Source organism: Pan paniscus, chromosome 1 (genome assembly GCF_029289425.2).
Source record: "Pan paniscus chromosome 1, NHGRI_mPanPan1-v2.0_pri, whole genome shotgun sequence".
Classification (NCBI taxonomy): Eukaryota; Metazoa; Chordata; class Mammalia; order Primates; family Hominidae; genus Pan; species Pan paniscus.
The window spans coordinates 62,793,024-62,810,215 of NC_073249.2; the positions used below are offsets into that span (position 1 = coordinate 62,793,024).

Here is a 17,192-nt window from a genome sequence, read left to right on the forward strand (position 1 = left end):
GTACACTCCTTTTGATCCAAATAGCCCTGAAAATCAGCACATGATTAACATGGCCTTAGTTAGTCAAAGCGTGGAAGATATCAGGAGAAAATTGCAGAAACAGGCTGGGTTTGCGCGTATGAATACCTCACAGTTACTGGAAATAGCCAATCAAGTATTTGTGAATAGAGATGCAACAAGCCGCAGAGAAAGCCATAAAGAAGGTGAATGCCAGGCTAGGCGAAACGCCGACTTACTGGCCATGGCCATTAGGGGAATTCCCCTGAAAGGAGTGGAAAAGGGGGGTTCTGGGAAGAATACCCAGTCTAATCACCCACGCTTGCAACCTAACCAATGCGCCTACTGTAAGGAAATAGGACATTGGAAAGATAAGTGTCCCCAACTGAAGGAAAAGCAAGGTGATTCGGAACAAAAGACCTCAGATAAAGATGAGGGAGCTTTGTTCAATCTGGCTGAAGGGCTACTGGACTGAAGGGGACCGGGCTCAAGCGCCCCCAAGGAGCCCACGGTCAGGATTACAACTGGGGGCAAGGACATTAAGTTTTTGGTCGATACTGGTGCTGAACATTCAGTAGTGACCACCCCAGTCGCCCCCTTTGATATAATCAGAGCAACAGGAGTTTCCACTAAGCAGGCTTTCTGCCTACCACGGACCTGCTCGGTGGGGGGACATGAGATAGTTCACCAGTTCTTGTGTATTTCTGATTGTCCCTTGCCCTTGCTGGGAAGAGACTTGCTTAGCAAGCTGAGAGCCACCATCTCCTTTACAAAACAGGGCTCTTTACAGCTAAAGTTACCAGGAACAGGAATTATCATGGCCCTTATGGTCAGTCCCCTGGGAAGAAGAAAGGGGACTTTTTCTAACCGAGCCAGGCCAAGAGATAAAACCAGCTCTAGCTAAGCAATGGCCCGAGTATGGGCAAATGATAATCCTCCGGGACTGGCGGTCAACCAAGCCCCCGTGCTCATAGACGTTAAGCCTGGGGCCCAACCAATTAGACAAAAGCAGTATCCGGTTCCCAGAGAAGCTCTCAAAGGAATCCAGGTTCATCGCAGGTGCTTGAAAGCCTATGGAATTATAGTTCCTTGCCAGTCTCCATGGAACACCCCCCCTCCTGCCTGTCCCTAAGCCAGGGACCAAGGACTGCCGGCCAGTACAGGACTTGCGCTTGGTCAACCAAGCTACAGTGACTTTGCACCCAACAGTTCCTAACCCTTACACATTGTTAGGGCTGCTGCTGGCTGAGGACAGCTGGTTTACCTGTCTGGACTTAAAAGATGCCTTCTTTAGCATCAGACTAGCTCCTGAGAGCCAGAAGCTATTTGCCTTTCAGTGGGAAGATCTGGAGTCAGGTGTCACTACTCAGTACACTTGGACCCGGCTTCCCCAAGGGTTCAAGAACTCCCCTACTATGTTCAGGGAGGCCGTGGCTTGAGACCTACAAAAATTTCCTGCCAAAGACCTAGGCTGCATCTTGCTCCTGTACGTGGACGACCTTCTGCTGGGACACTCCACGGCAGTCGGGTGAGCAAAAGGGATGGATGTCCTGCTTCAGCACCTGGAGGACTGTAGGTATAAGATGTCCAAGAAGAAAGCTCATATCTGCAGACAGCAGGTACGCTACCTGGGATTCACTATTCGGAAAGGGGAGCGCAGCCTGGGGTCAGAAAGAAAGCAGGTCATCTGTAGCCTACCGGAACCTGGAACCAGAAGGCAAGTAGGGGAATTCCTAGGAGCTGTGGGGTTTTGCAGATTATGGATTCCAAACTTTGCAGTTTTAGCCAAACCTTTGTACGGGGTTACAAAGAGGGGCGATTGGGAGCCTTTTGAATGGGGGCCTCTACAACAGCAAGCCTTTTGTAAGTTAAAGGAAAAACTTATGTCGGCCCCAGCCCTAGGACTACCAGATTTGACAAAGCCCTTTACATTCTATGTGTCAGAAAGAGAAAAAATGGCAGTTGGAGTTTTAACTCAGACTGTGGGGCCCTGGCCAAGGCCAGTGGCCTATCTCTCAAAACAACTAGATGGGTTTCCAAAGGCTGGCCACTATGTCTAAGGACCCTGGCAGCAACAGCCCTGTTAGCACAAGAAGCAGATAAACTAACCCTTGGGCAAAACCTGAATATAAAGGCCCCCCATGCTGTGGTAACTTTGATGACTACCGAAGGACATCATTGGCTAACAAATGTTAGATTAACCAAGTACCAAAGCTTGCCATGTGAAAATCCCCACATAACTATTGAAGTCTGTAACACCCTAAATCCCACCACCCTGCTGCCAGTATCAGAGAGCCCGGTCGAGCATAACTGTGTAGAGGTGTTGGACTCAGTCTATTCTAGCAGACCTGACCTTCGGGACCAGCCATGGGCATTATCAGTAGACTGGGAGTTATACATGGACGGGAGCAGCTTCATCAACTCACAAGGAGAAAGATGTGCAGGATATGCGGTGGTAACTTTGGATGCTGTCATTAAAGCCAAACTGTGGCTACAGGGCACTTCAGCCCAGAAGGCTGAGCTCATTGCTTTAACTCGGGCTGTAGAACTCAGTGAAGGTAAGACTGTAAACATCTACACTGACTCTGGATATGCCTCTCTAACCCTCCAAGTGCATGGAGCATTATATAAGGAAAAGGGCCTGTTAAACTCTGGGGGAAAGGACATAAAATATCAACAATAAATTCTACAATTATTAGAGGCAGTGTGGAAACCTCAGAAGGTGGCAGTCATGCACTGCAGGGGGCACCAGCGAGCCTCCACCTCAGTGGCCTTAAGAAACTCTCGACCTGATTCAGAAGCTCAAAAGCAGCATCTACCCCTTATTGGGCATCGATAGCAGCCCCCTTACTCCCTCAAACACCTGACCTGGTACATACCTATTCTAAGGAAGAAAAAGACTTCTTCCACCCAGACAGGGGGCAAGTAATAAAAGGAGGATGAATCAGACTGCCAGATGGGAGGGTAGCTGTGCTGCAGTTGCTGGGAGCCACAAGCGTATTGGCCATGCACGAAACCACTCACCTAGGGCAAGAGTCACTTGAAGAATTGTTAGGCCGGTACTTCTATGTCTCACACTTGCCAGCCTTTGCCAAAGCAGTAGCACAACTGTGCATTACATGCCGACAGCACAATGCGAGGCAAAGCCCCACTGTTTCGCCCCACATACAAGCTTATGGAGCAGCTCCTTTTGAGGATCTTCAGGTGGATTTCACAGAAATGCCAAAATGTGGAGGTAACAAGTATTTGCTGGTTCTTACGTGTACTTACTCTGGGTGGGTGGAGGCTTATCCAACACGAACTGAAAAGCCCTACAAGGTAACCCATGTGCTTCTCCAAGATCTTATTCCTAGGTTTGGACTGCCCTTACGAATCAGCTCAGATAACGGGCCGGCATTTGTGGCTCACTTGGTACGGAAGACAGCAAAGGCATTAGGAATCACTTGGAAGCTACATACCGCCTACTGACCTCAGAGTTCCGGAAAGGTGGAGCGAATGAATCGGACTATCAAAAATAGTTTAGGGAAAGTATGTCAGGAAACAGGATTAAAGTGGATACAGGCCCTTCCTATGGTATTGTTTAAAATTAGATGCACTCCTTCTAAGAAAACAGGATACTCCCCTTAAGAAATACTGTATCATAGGCCTCCTCCTATACTAGGAGAGCTTCCAGGCACTTCCCAAGAGTTAGGTGAATTGAATTACAGCGACAGCTACAGGCTTTAGGAAAAATTACACAAACAATCTCAACTTGGGTAAATGAGAGGTGTCCCATCAGCTTATTCTCCCCAGTTCACCCTTTCTCTCCAAGTGATCGCGTATGAATCAAGGACTGGAACGTAGCCCCTTTGCGGCCACGGTGGAAAGGACCTCAGACCATCATCCTGAACACCCCCACAGCTGTAAAGGTAGAAGGAATCCCACCCTGGATCCACCACAGCCGTGTGAAACCTGCAGCCGCTGAAACCTGGAAGGCAAAACCGAGCCCGGACAACCCCTGCGAAGTGACTCTGAGGAGGACGACAAGCCCTGCTCCAGTCACACCCAGAAGCTGACTGGTCTATGCACAGCCGAAGCATGAGGAGAATTATCATGGGACTCATTTTCCTTATAATTTGGACTTGTATAGTAGACACTTTCACTGATTTTCCCCGCATGGAGGACTGCTCTCAGTGTATACATCAGGTTACCGAGGTAGGGCAACAAGTTAAAACAATCATTCTGTTCTATAGTTACTATGAATGCCTAGGAACTTTAAAAGGAACATGTTTATATAATGACACTCAGTACAGGTATATAGCCCAGGAAACGACAGACCAGATGTGTGTTATGACCCCTCTGAGCCTCCCATGTCCACTGTTTTTGAAATAAGATTAAGGACTGAAGACTGGTGGGGACTCATAAATGATACAAGTAAAGTATTAGCCAGAACAGAAGAAAAAGGGGTGCCCAAACGCATAATCTCGAAATTTGATGCCTGTGCTATCATTAATAGCAATAAGCTAGGAAGGGGATGTGGCTATTTTAGTTGGGAAAAAGGCTATATGACCAAAAATAAGTACATTTGTCATGAATTAGGACTGTGTGGAAATGAATGTGGATACTGGTCTTGTGTCATTTGGGCCACTTGGATAAAAAATGAAAAGGATCCAGTCCACCTTCAGAAAGGAAAGAATGACCCTTCCTGTACTAAGGGACAATGTAACCCCTTAGAGCTAGTGATAACCAATCCCCTTAATCCTCACTGGAAAAAAGGGGAGCGTGTGACCTTAGGAATCGACAGGGCCAGACTGGATCCTCGAGTAAATATCTTGGTTCGAGGAGAAGTTTACGAACGCTCTCCTGAGCCAGTGTTTCAAACTTTCTATGATGAACTAAATGTGCCAGTACCAGAAATTCCAGGAAAAACAAGAAATTTGTTTTTGCAACTAGCCGAGTGTGTAGCCCAGCCTCTCAGTGTCACTTCATGTTATGTCTGTGGAGGAACCGTAACGGGATATCAATGGCCATGGAAAGCCCGAGAATTAGTACCTGTAGACCCAGTTCCTGATGAATTCCCGGCTCAAAAGAATTACCCTGATAATTTCTGGGTCCTAAAACCCTCAATTACTGGACAATATTGCATAGCTAGAGAAGGAAAAAAATTCACTCACCCCGTAGGACGACTTAGTTGTCTGGGACAGAAACTGTATAATGGTACCACAAAAACAGTCACTTGGTGGAGCTCAAATCACACAGAGAGGAATCCATTTAGTAAATTTCCAAAGCTGCAAATCGTGTGGACCCACCCAGAGTCAAACTGGGACTGGACAGCCCCCACTGCATTATACTGGATATGTGGGCATACAGCTTCCAATAATACAACTACCAGTGGGCAGGTAGTTGTGTTATTGAAACTATTAAACCATCTTTCTTCCTACTGCCCATAAAAACAGGCAAACTCCTGGGCTTCCCTGTCTATGCTTTCCGTGAAAAGAGAAGCATAGCTGTAAAAAATTAGAAAGATAATGAATGGCCCCCTGAGAGAATCATACAATATTATGGGCCTGCTACTTGGGCACAAGTTGGCTCGTGGGGATACTGGCCCCCATTTACATGATCAACTGAATCATACAGTTACAAGCTGTCTTAGAAATAATCACTAATAAAACCGGCAGAGCCTTGACTATTCTGGCCTGGCAAGAAACTCAGATGAGAAATGCTATCTGTCAAAATAGATTGGCTCTTGACTACTTGCTAGCTGCTGAAGGAGGGGTCTGTGGGAAATTTAACCTTACTAATTGCTGTCTACACATAGATGATCAAGGGCAAGTAGTTGAAGACATAGTTAGAGATATGACAAAACTGGCACACATGCCTGTGCAAGTGTGGCATGGATTTGATCCTGGGGCCATGTTTGGAAAATGGTTCCCAGCACTAGGAGGATTTAAAACTCTTATAATAAGAGTTATAATAGTAATAGGAACCTGCTTACTGCTCCCTTGTTTGCTACCTGTACTTCTTCAAATGATAAAAAGCTTCATCGCTACTTTAGTTCACCAAAATGCTTCAGCACAAGTGTACTGTATGAATCACTATTGATCCGTCTTGCAAGAAGACATGGGTAGTAAAAATGAAAGTGAGAACTCCCACTATTGAGTGAGAGTCTCAAATGGGGAGGATATAAGGGAGGAGACCACCGCTCATATTGTCTTATGCCCAATTTCTACCTCCAAAGAAAGAAGAAGTAAAAACTAAAAGGCAGAAATGAAATCCACAAGCAGACAGCCCAGCACCACACCCTGGGCCTGGTAGTTAAACATCAACCCCTGACCTAATCAGTTATGTTATCTATAGATTACAGATATTGCATAGAAAAGCACTGTGAAAATCCCTGTCCTATTCTGTTCTGTTCTAATTACTGGTGCATGCAGCCCCCAGTCATGTACCCCCTGCTTGCTCAAATGATCATGACCCTCTCAAGCTGACCCCCTTAGAGTTGTAAGCCCTTAAAAGGGATACGAATTACTCACTCAGGGAGCTCGGCTCTTGAGTCAGGAGTCTTGCCGATGCTCCCGGCCAAACAAACCCCTTCCTTCTTTAACTCGGTGTCTGAGGGGTTTTGTCTGTGGCTTGTCCTGCTACACTAGCACTTTGGCAGGCAGAGGTGGAAGTGTTGCTTGAGCTCAGGAGTTTGAGACCAACCTGGGCAATATAGCAAGATCCCCATCTCTAGAAAGAAAAAAAACATATATATATAAATTTTCTGGGTGTAGTGGCACGCACCCATAGTCCTGGCTACTTAGGAGACTGAGGCAAGAGGATCACTTAAGCCCAGGAGTTTGATGATGCAGTGAGCTATGATTGTGCTACTGCACTCCTGCCTGGGCAACAAAGCAAAACCCTGTCTCAAAAAAAAAAAAAACAAAAAAACAAAACAAAACAAAACAAAAGATGCAGGATTGAAGAGAAGTCTCTCTTCTTAAAATAAACTTAAATGAAGGTTTCCTTAGTTTCCTTTAAGCAAAAATTCCCCTTAAGGAGCATCTCATCTTAGAGTCTGCTCCCATAACAACACAAGTCACTATAGCATCAGTAGGTTGGCTTTTTGAACCCTACCCCCACCTAAAACATATTTGCAAATCTGCAACCACATGTGGGACAGGGGTGATCATTTGGCTCCCTTACTCAGAATTTATGTCTCATTTCCAACTGTATCCTGCCCTTAATTTGCAATAATCTCAAATTCCTACAAGAATGAATTCCAAGAAATTAATTTATTTATGAAATTATTTTATGAAAAACTTAATGAAATTAATTCCTACAAGAAATAATTCAAGAGTGTACAAGACTATGCACATATATGTTTACTTATGTATTTAAAATATTATTTTTATGAAAATAAATTATATTCATTTGACATATTCAATTAACAAGAAAGCTCAACTAAATAAATAAGTAAATAATTACCTGATACGTCACTAACAAGAAACTTCATTATCATTTGATGAGCATCATTGCGGCAATTAATCTTTGTAGATTTCAGATAGAAAGATGGACAGATATATAAAGAGAGAAATAGATAAGCAGATTAGATAGGTGATTGATGGATACATAGATGAAATAAATGAATGGATAGATAGCCAAAAAGTAGATTTTAAGATATATGATTGAGTAATAAAGGATATTACATTTTACTGGAATTTAAGGAAAGAAAAAAACTATAATTGAAGGATTTTACTTTCAATATTTGTTTATATTTATATTCCAGTATTTCTCCATAATTAGGATTATAAATCATTTCTTCAACTTAATGATTTTTATAATCCTAATTATAGAGAAATATAGAATACAAATATATTATAAACAAATATTGAAAGTACGATCCTTCAATTTGGTCAATTTTAAATATTGTTTAACTCTACTACAAAATATAAAGAATTTGGAATATTTTCTTTTTTCTCCCCATCACATTTGCCTGCATTTATTAATTGCATTATCATTAACAAGATTTATGGCATTTTCTTCTTGTTCGATAATGATGATTTCCACAGTTTAATTTTAGCCTACATTTAAATTAAGTAATTTTAATCCTTTTATATTTGAGGCTAAACTTTTCCTATTGATAAAATCAACACTCTTTTATGCATAAGTATGCCTTATATATATATTATATACATATATATACATACACTTATATTAGATACATATATATGTATATAATATACATATATATAAATAAGTAAATAAAATGTGGTACATCCAGACAATGGAATATTATTTAGTACTAAAATGAAATGTGCTATCCAAACCATGAAAAGACATGGAGGAAACTTAAATTCGTATTACTAAGTGAAAGAAGCCTATCTGGAAAGGCTACATACTGTATGATTCCAACTATACTACATTAGGCAAACTGACAAAAGGCAAAGCTATGGAGACAGTAAAAGTATCAGTGGTCCAGGGGTAGGGAGGAGAGATGATAGGTGGAGCACAGAGGATTTTTAGGACAGTGAACTACTGTGTATGATACTATAATGGTGGATGCTTGTCATTACACATTTGTCCAAACCCCATAAAATGTAGACCACCAACAGTGAGCCTAGCGTAAACTATGGACTTGGATGATAATGATGTGTCAATGTGGGTTCACTGATTGTAACAAATGTACCACTCTGGTGTGGGATGTTGATAGTTAGGGAGTATAATGGTTAATTTTCTTTATTAGCCTGACCAGACTAAAGGATACTCAGATCACTAGAAAAACATTCTTTCTGGGGGTGCTAATGAGGGTGTTTTCCAAAGAAAAACAAGTGAATCAGCACACTGAGTAAAGACCCACCCTTGCCAATGGGTGCGCACATCATTCCATCCTTGGAGGGCCTGAGGAGAACAGAAAGGTGGAAGGTGGGCAATTGTCTCTCTGTCCTTGAACTGAGACATCCCTTTTCTCCTGCCTTTAGACATTGTTGCTCCGGGTTCTCCTACTTTCAGACTTCAAGACTCCCACCTCCCCCTCCAACTGCCCAGCCTCTGACTGGGAGTTACTCCACTGGTGCACCTTTGTCTTGGACTAAATTGCACCACGGGCTTTCCTGGTTCTTCAGCATGCAGAAAGCATATCGTGGGACTGCTTGGCCTCCATAATCATGTGAGCCAAGCTTCATAATAAATCTCCTCATATCTACTGTGTATATCTTTTGGTTCTGTTTCTCTGGAGAACCTGACTAAACTTGGGAGGTTGTGCAGGGAGAAGAAGCATATTGGAACTCTCTGTGCTTTTGGCTCAATTTTATTGTGAACTTAACACTGCTCTAAAATATAAAGTAAAAATAAAACTAAAAACTATAGCTGATAAATATTACCAGCTAGGGCACCATTTGTGATGACCTTCCTCAAAGAGTTTTCATTTACAAATCACTTACCTTACCTTAAAAAACTAAAGGAATAATGCTCAATCTCAATATTGCCATATTTGGGTAAAATTATTGGGGAAATTGTCCAAGCTAAATTATTATTAAAGTACAGTAACACTTGAAAAATTTCCAACTCACATCACGTGCAGAATGCAATCCTTCACTATTCTTTGGACCCAAGAGTTTCTTCATGCTCTCCCTTATGTGTTCTTTTCTCTGTTGTCTGAAAGTCTTCTCCTGATCACACAGAGCCATACTAAATCGTAGGTCTGGGCATGAGCTGTAATACCAAACAGATAAAGTCATGAGCCAGTGCTCCCAGTGGTCTGGTTTTCCATCCAGCTAGCTTTTCCAGGTCCCTAGGAGCTACACTGATATACGCTGACTGCTTCCCTCAAGCCATTTCCTAAGAAGGGACCTAAAATAAGAGGATAAAATGATGGCTATCTTAAAGCAGCATTTTCCACAGCATGTTTTCAGAGAAAAAGGACTTTCCAATGCTTTAGATAAAATAAACGAGCAAACAAACAGCCTCTGATAAGTTGAATATTATAACAAAGACTGGGAAGTGCTTCAGTAAAGAACCCTGTTTATATTTGTTTGGCACAGGATCTCCCAAACTTACTTGACCAAGAATTCCTTCCCTTATCTCTCCACCCTTCACTATTCCACCATCATAATTACTTTCTAACATCCCAAAGAGCCAACATTCTGAGGAACATACTTGCAGAAATATTGTCTTAATTAATTGCCTTGTCTAATGGATGCCCCCCTCTAACAAAGAAAGGAACTTCTAATCACAGAACTTGAGATAATCATAAATGAGTTTACCACTAGAGGACTTTAGAACCCTTAAATTATATATACTTTATCTTGCTAATGAAGGCAGTAGCAATTTCTCTACACTATGCCAGAAGTCACATTAGGTATTACATATGAATCATTGCAAGAACGATGGGAGAATCACTACATATTATTGTACAATATATTATTATATATTGCAGCTTTATAAATTAGAAAACTAATGCCCTGAGAGGTTAGGATCACAGAGTAAACATGTGATGTACTTTCACCATGCAACATATAAGACATATCTTAATACTGAAGTCTAAATACCAACTACTGAATTTAAAAATACTTTTTAAAAATCTGTCAGCCTATGTTGGAGTGTGAATAAATCCAAAAAGCAGAAGTCAAGAATTATCACCAATAAAATATTTGTCTCTTTACCATTCATAAAAATCCTTACCTTAATTGTAAATCAATTTTAAATCTCATTTCTGTTAGTTCAGTATATTTTTTCCTTGTAAAATACAGAAAGAGACCAAGCCTCTGAGCTATGTTCTTTATGGCTATATTTGACCATTACAAATAATAGTTTAATTACTACTTCCCAAAGGACAAATATAGGTACCTCACAAAAGAGAAAGTAGAATTAATAACAAAAAAGTTTAATTTCACTAGTGAATTTAAATGATACTGTTATTAAAATAATTGATATTAAAATATTTTAAATACTTATTTTCTAGTCATAGAAAGGAAAAATAACACTAATATTCTCATGCATCCATTTTGGGAATATAAGTTTGTTAAAAAGCAATTAAGCAGTATTCAAATTTGGCATATTAGCAATATGGAATGTTCAAAAATAATTAGAACATAGATTCCTTTTGGCCTAATAATTCTACTTCTGGAAACCTATCTTAAGGGAAGTAACCAAAAACTTTTTAAAGATCATTTAAAGAAACGGTTGTTGAACTGTATATAAAAGTATTGGGTTATACAATTATTAAATATGATTTTGGAAATTATGTAACGGGGGGAAAAGAGTAAGACAGTGAGTTAACTTTTTTTTTTTTTTTTTTTTTTTTTTTTTTTGAGACGGAGTTTCGCTCTTGTTGCCCAGGCTGGAGTGCAATGGCACAATCTCAGCTCACCACAACCTCCGCCTCCTGGGTTCCAGCGATTCTCCTGCCTCGGCCTCCCGAGTAGCTGGGATTACAGGCACGCACCAATACACCTGGCTAATTTTGTATTTTTAGTAGAGACAGGGTTTCTCCATGTTGGTCAACCTGGTCTGGAACTCCCGACCTCGGGTAATCAACCCACTTCAGCCTCCCAAAGTGCTGGGATTACAGGCATGAGCCACCACGCCCAGCCAAATGAACACTTTTTAAGTCTAATCTTGGGCTACACTCTTTTCTATTACTATTCTTTATAATGACATATTAGGTTAGGTATCTTCTAAACACTATAAGAAATTAAAGGCCGGGCGCGGTGGCTCATGCCTGTAATCCCAGCACTTTGGGAGGCCGAGGCAGGCGGATCACGAGGTCAGGAAATCGAGACCATCCTAGCTAACACGGTGAAACCCCGTCTCTACTAAAAATAGAAAAAAATTAGCCGGGCGTGGTGGCTGGCGCCTGTAGTCCCAGCTACTCAGGAGGCTGAGGCAAGAGAATGGCGTGAACCTGGGAGGCAGAGCTTGCAGTGAGCTGAGATCGCGCCACTGCACTCCAGCCTGGGTGACAGGGCAAGACTCCGTCTCAAAAAAAAAAAAAAAAAAAAAAGAAAAGAAAAGAAATTAAAATCTTACCTGTACAGTTGCCTCTATGACACCTCCTCAACTTTATTTCCTTTTCTGTTCCTTAAAGATAATCACTACTTAAATTTAATCTTCATCATTCTATATATGTTTATAATTTTACAATATATATTTATGTCCCTAAATAAGGTTTTCATTTTGCAGGTTTTTAGTTTTCTTATAAATGCTATCAGTGCAAATTATTTTTTCCAGTGAACACTTTTTTTGAGAATCATCTGTGCTTATATAAATAAAAGTAATTCAAACATTTTTACTATTATGTAGTATTTCATTATATTAGTATACTATAATCTATTTATCCATAAACATTGAAATAATTTCCAATGTTTTGTAAACTATTACAAGCAGCACCATTATTAACATGTGGTATACGTGTATGAAAATTTCCTATTGTATATGTACTCTTTAGAAAGAACACCTCATTTAATCACAGTGATATGCTTAGAAAGTATTCTTTTCTTATTTTACCAGTGAGTAAAAAAAGTGATTAGAAATCTATCAATCACTAACATAATTAGCAAGTAGTAGAATTAAATCTAGGTCTTATTATTCTGGAAGCCATGTTCTCTGTAATATACTGTTCTGTTATATATAATTTTTAAAAAAGAATCATGATTTTAAAAAAATTTTTGAACAGTATAATGACCTAGATGTTTTAAGGACATCAGTTTTCAAAATCTGGATGAAAATTCAAAAAATTCTGAGTAATTTTATAAATTCAGTAGTAGAATTATGGTTAATTTACTTTTATGCATTATTTTTAACTTTCTAATTAATTCTTTCTTGCTTTTATGTTATTTTTAATAGAAGGCATGACATGGAAAATTTTTCTTTGAATAAATTGAATTTTTCTTTGAAAACAATTTCTATTCTAGAGCTGACATAAATTAACATACAAAAAAAGAAGTTTTTAATATTATAAAAATATGTCCTAATTACCTCAGTGAAGACTATTCCCCGCTAAACAAAAGCATTACTTCCATAGTCAGTCAAATAACAAGTGTTTCTAATCTCATGCCAAAATATACCACTTTTAAGCAAGAATGAACTTAATACAAAATAATGCAACACAATAACTTGGACTATCCTTTGATATTTGCTGACTTATATTAACAGGTTGTGGACATTTATGCCAATCACTTGCTAAGTCAAATCCACATGTTCCAGGGATCAAAATACAATAAACAAATGCCTAAATCCAATGTACCTATTATCGTGCATTTGCCAAATCACCAGATGTGAAAATGTTCAATTTGTTTTCGTGGCATTTGTGTAAAATATGTACTAATAACTTTGGTCAAATCAAGTTCAACAGGGAAGTTCAAAGAGATGCAGAGAGGTTAAGGGAACTCATTATTACATCAGAGATCAGTTAGATCAAGGCAGACTTGCCTCCCCTAAAATTCGCCGTTTGAAAATAAGTACATGATTCCCTAATGTTCAGTTTTGGAGGCCATTTTGAAAGAGCAGTATGCTTCATGGAACATTATTAGCAGTAGTCCAGCTGGGTCACTATGAATAAAATCAGTCTCAATTTTAAAAATTATTATATAGTTTCTGTTTAAGTTCACTTCTATGTTTTTGAATATCTACCTGAATCAACAATAGAAGAGGCGCTTAAATAACTGCATTCATTTCTATGGGAATAGATGTACGACTAGAGGGAGGACTCTTTCATAAAGCACTTATTCTGGCATTATTATATGACCATGAAACTATTGGAAAAATAAGCAAAGCATATTAAAATATAAGAATAATGAATATAAGAATATGTTTGTAAAGATTTTGTAGCTATTAACAGATAACTAAAGAAAAGCAAAGTAAACATAATGCACTTCTATATGTTCACAGCTGCAGAATTATATATAAAAAATTCTTTAACAATTAAAATAAATTAGTGGATCACTCACAATATTTCTCATCCAACTAAATAAATGCACTTACCAAACTTCAAGAGACATTTCTAGAACCATTTCAGTGACCTAAAAAAAGACATGTTAATCAGATTAGGTCATAAAGTAGATATGTGTTTTATATAATGGAAACAAACTCAAAATAAATTTTGAGTGCCAGATTATTTTTAATCAAAAAAACAAAACCCTAAAAATAAAAGTAACACAGCTCCATGAAGACCCTAAACTACAGGCGTATTTCAGTAAACCAACTTTTTGGTATTTTTTTTGTAAGTCTACTTAGTACGTCATTTTAGCAAACACAAGAATTATCTCTGCCTGGTTGTTTTCCTCCCTCAGTAAAATAAAGTAGCTCACCACAACTACTATTTACAAAATATAAAAAGTGCCTGAGATATAAAAACTACTGAGATGTTGTGTCTATTATTTAGGAGCTGCCTCAGGCCACAAAATCAGAAGCTGTAATGGCCCAGAGGTTAGAATCAACCTGGGTGAAAGTTCACACATGTATAATTGAGACAAGTGCAGGCTGTAGTAAGCTGAAAATACAACACCCATTCATGGCAGGCAGTAGGACCTAGGATCCAGCCAACTGTAGTTGACTCGGGAAACATCTACTAATGAGATCTGGAGCCTCTGGTTTTTATTTATTTCAACACTATTTGAGCCTATCAAACATATTGAAGGAGGACATCCTGCCAGAGAGACAATTTTTGTGTAAAGGAAAAGAAAATGATTAATATCCACTTAAGATATTAAGAGTTGTCTTTCCAGAGACTGTAAATCTGTTGTACAGAAAGGCCTTTTCAATATTATCCCTGGCGTTAGCTATGAAAAATGTAATTGTAGATTGTTATAAGAACCAAATGAGAAAATGCTTTGAAAGTTGCTATACAGTTGTAAATGTGTTATTATTTTTATTGTATCAGGTTACCATAAGAACATAGATAGAGCTAACTTGTTCAATAACTTCAAGTAGAACAGACCTAGGATATACCTCTTGAAATGTGCAGAGGAAATTTTTAGAATCAACATAAAATGCTATAGATTATTAGATTTACCCTCTTGAGTTTCAAGGAAGGGAAAAACACAGACTAGAAGGAGGTTTCCAAAAAGGTTAAAATAAGTTCATAGATGATTGATTCTCAGTGCTGAATTTTATGAGTAAGCAAAAGGTATTGAAAACATCTATACAAAAATTTGCCTCTCTCACTAAACTGTAAGCTCTGTCTTATATAGGTTCCTATTACTAGTCCATTGTATAGTATTTGGCATACAACAGATAACACATATTTGTCAAATTACTGTTCGTTTGTGTGTGTGTGTGTGTGTGTGTGTGTGTGTGTGGAGGAGGAGTGCATCAGGCAATCTTTTCTCATCAAGAAATAGCTGATTACTATTGGGGACAAAATCATGGGATGGTCTGACCCAGAAAACAGTTCCTATATATAGAATTCTATAAGCATTCATTCATCAAAGAAGCATATACATATTTTTAAAGTTAATAAACTAATTGAGAATCCCAGGACAAATGGAATAATGCATGCTCAGATGAATGTAACGTCAAAGGGTGATTGGCTACCAAACAGACAATGCAATTTAGAAGAAAGCAAGATATGGGTAAAGCATGGTCTTTTTTTTTTTCAAGAAATACATAAAAATTGCCCTTAAAATGATACTAGATTTAATGTTTTTATCTTCAGAGTGTAAAGCCATCGTGAGTGGATGGAAATAACATTAACAATTACAACTCTATGTAGAGTTTTCTAATAAATGGAAAGATTCAAGGCCTCTTTCATTGTGCCGTCTCATGACAGAAAGTGCTCAAGAAAATGCTGGTTTCCCAGCTGGCAGGTCTCCAAGCAATTTATTAATTACATATCCAATGTTTGGCTGGGTGTGGTGGCTCACACCTGTAATCCCAGCACTTTGGGAGACCAAGGCAGGTGGATCACCTGATGTCAGGAGTTCGAAACCAGCCTGGCTAACATGGCGAAATCCCATCTCTACTAAAAATACAAAAATTATCCAGGCATGGTGGCCCATGCTTGTAATCTCAGCTACTCAGGAGGCTGAGGTAGGAGAATCACTTGAACCCAGCAGGCGGAGGTTGCAGTGAGCTGAGATCGCGCCACTGTACTCCAGCCTAGGCAACAAGAGTGAAAATTCTGTCTCAAAAAAAAAATATATATATCCATGCCTGTTTGTTCTGACAGCTCCATTGAATAAAAGGAAAATCAACAATGCTGCATTTATAGTCAAATTTGTCTTCTCCATTAGCACACACTTTATGTATCTACCAACATTTCTTGGCTAAGACATTCATGATCCTGGATGGAGTGACAAGACTCTTTAAACAAAGGCAGGATAACGGAAGAGAAGGCACGGGATTTTTCTGCCATTTGGAATGTTACAGGCTGTGCTGCCAAGGTTCTTGTCACACGGATTAGGATCCTCACTTCCTCATTGCCCAAGTGGGTCACCCACAACCAGGAGGAAATTTAAAATCCTCTTGCTTGGTGCACTATGTTCAGACATGCTATGCATGATAAGCTTGATATTTATAATCTCTCTGCACCTTTTACCTAGAACATGTCATTCAGATAAAAACGTACTTCCTGTGAGGCATTAAACAATTACTGTAAACTTCTTCCCACACACGGCATAAAGCATCTCTGCATTACAGGCTTCCATGCTGCTTGTATTATTAGGGCAATTAGAAAGAAGAATGATCACCTCTTCCAGGCTTCCCCCAACACCCTAATACTTAGCTTAGAGCTAGAACTAATTAGAACTCCACCTTTTTTAGGAAGAAGTTGGTTGTGTCCATTATGTATTCTTGTGAAAAGCAGCAATGTCATCTTTAAATTCCCCAGTGGAAAGCAATTTTAGATGTTTACAATTGGAGATTTTCAGTTAAAGGAGAGTGTGGAGAACTGGAGGAGATAAACTATAAAAACTAAAAGCCATTTCAGCCTTTCAAATAATTTTTAAAGGATCTAACCCACTAATTATCTTGAAAACTCTCCAGAGTCATTTTGAAATAGTGAAGCTTAAAGCAACAAGCATAGTGCCTGAAAATAAGGAAGTGCTTTAAAACAGCAGTCCCCAACATTTTTGGCACCAGGGACCGGTTTTGTGGAAGACAATTTTAACATGGACCAGGGTGGCGGGGTAGGAGCAGGGATGGTTTTGTGATTCAAGTGCATTACATTTATTGTGCACTTTATTTATATTATTATTACATTGTAATATATAATGAAATAATTATACAACTCACCA

General features: G+C 39.2%; 1 protein-coding gene across 3 annotated transcripts in view; it reads right to left on the bottom strand.

Moving 5' to 3' along the window:
• Positions 1–17,192, bottom strand: part of PLA2G4A (phospholipase A2 group IVA) — a 159,612-nt gene that overhangs the window by 67,913 nt on the left and 74,507 nt on the right. For all 3 annotated transcript variants that reach the window (XM_003815590.5, XM_063598290.1, XM_055110376.2), the window contains exons 6-7: positions 13,942–13,979; positions 9,531–9,672 (exon numbers count right to left, since the gene is read on the bottom strand). In XM_003815590.5, coding sequence (XP_003815638.1) covers positions 9,531–9,672; positions 13,942–13,979 — 180 coding nt within the window. The remainder of the gene's footprint in view (positions 1–9,530; positions 9,673–13,941; positions 13,980–17,192) is intronic.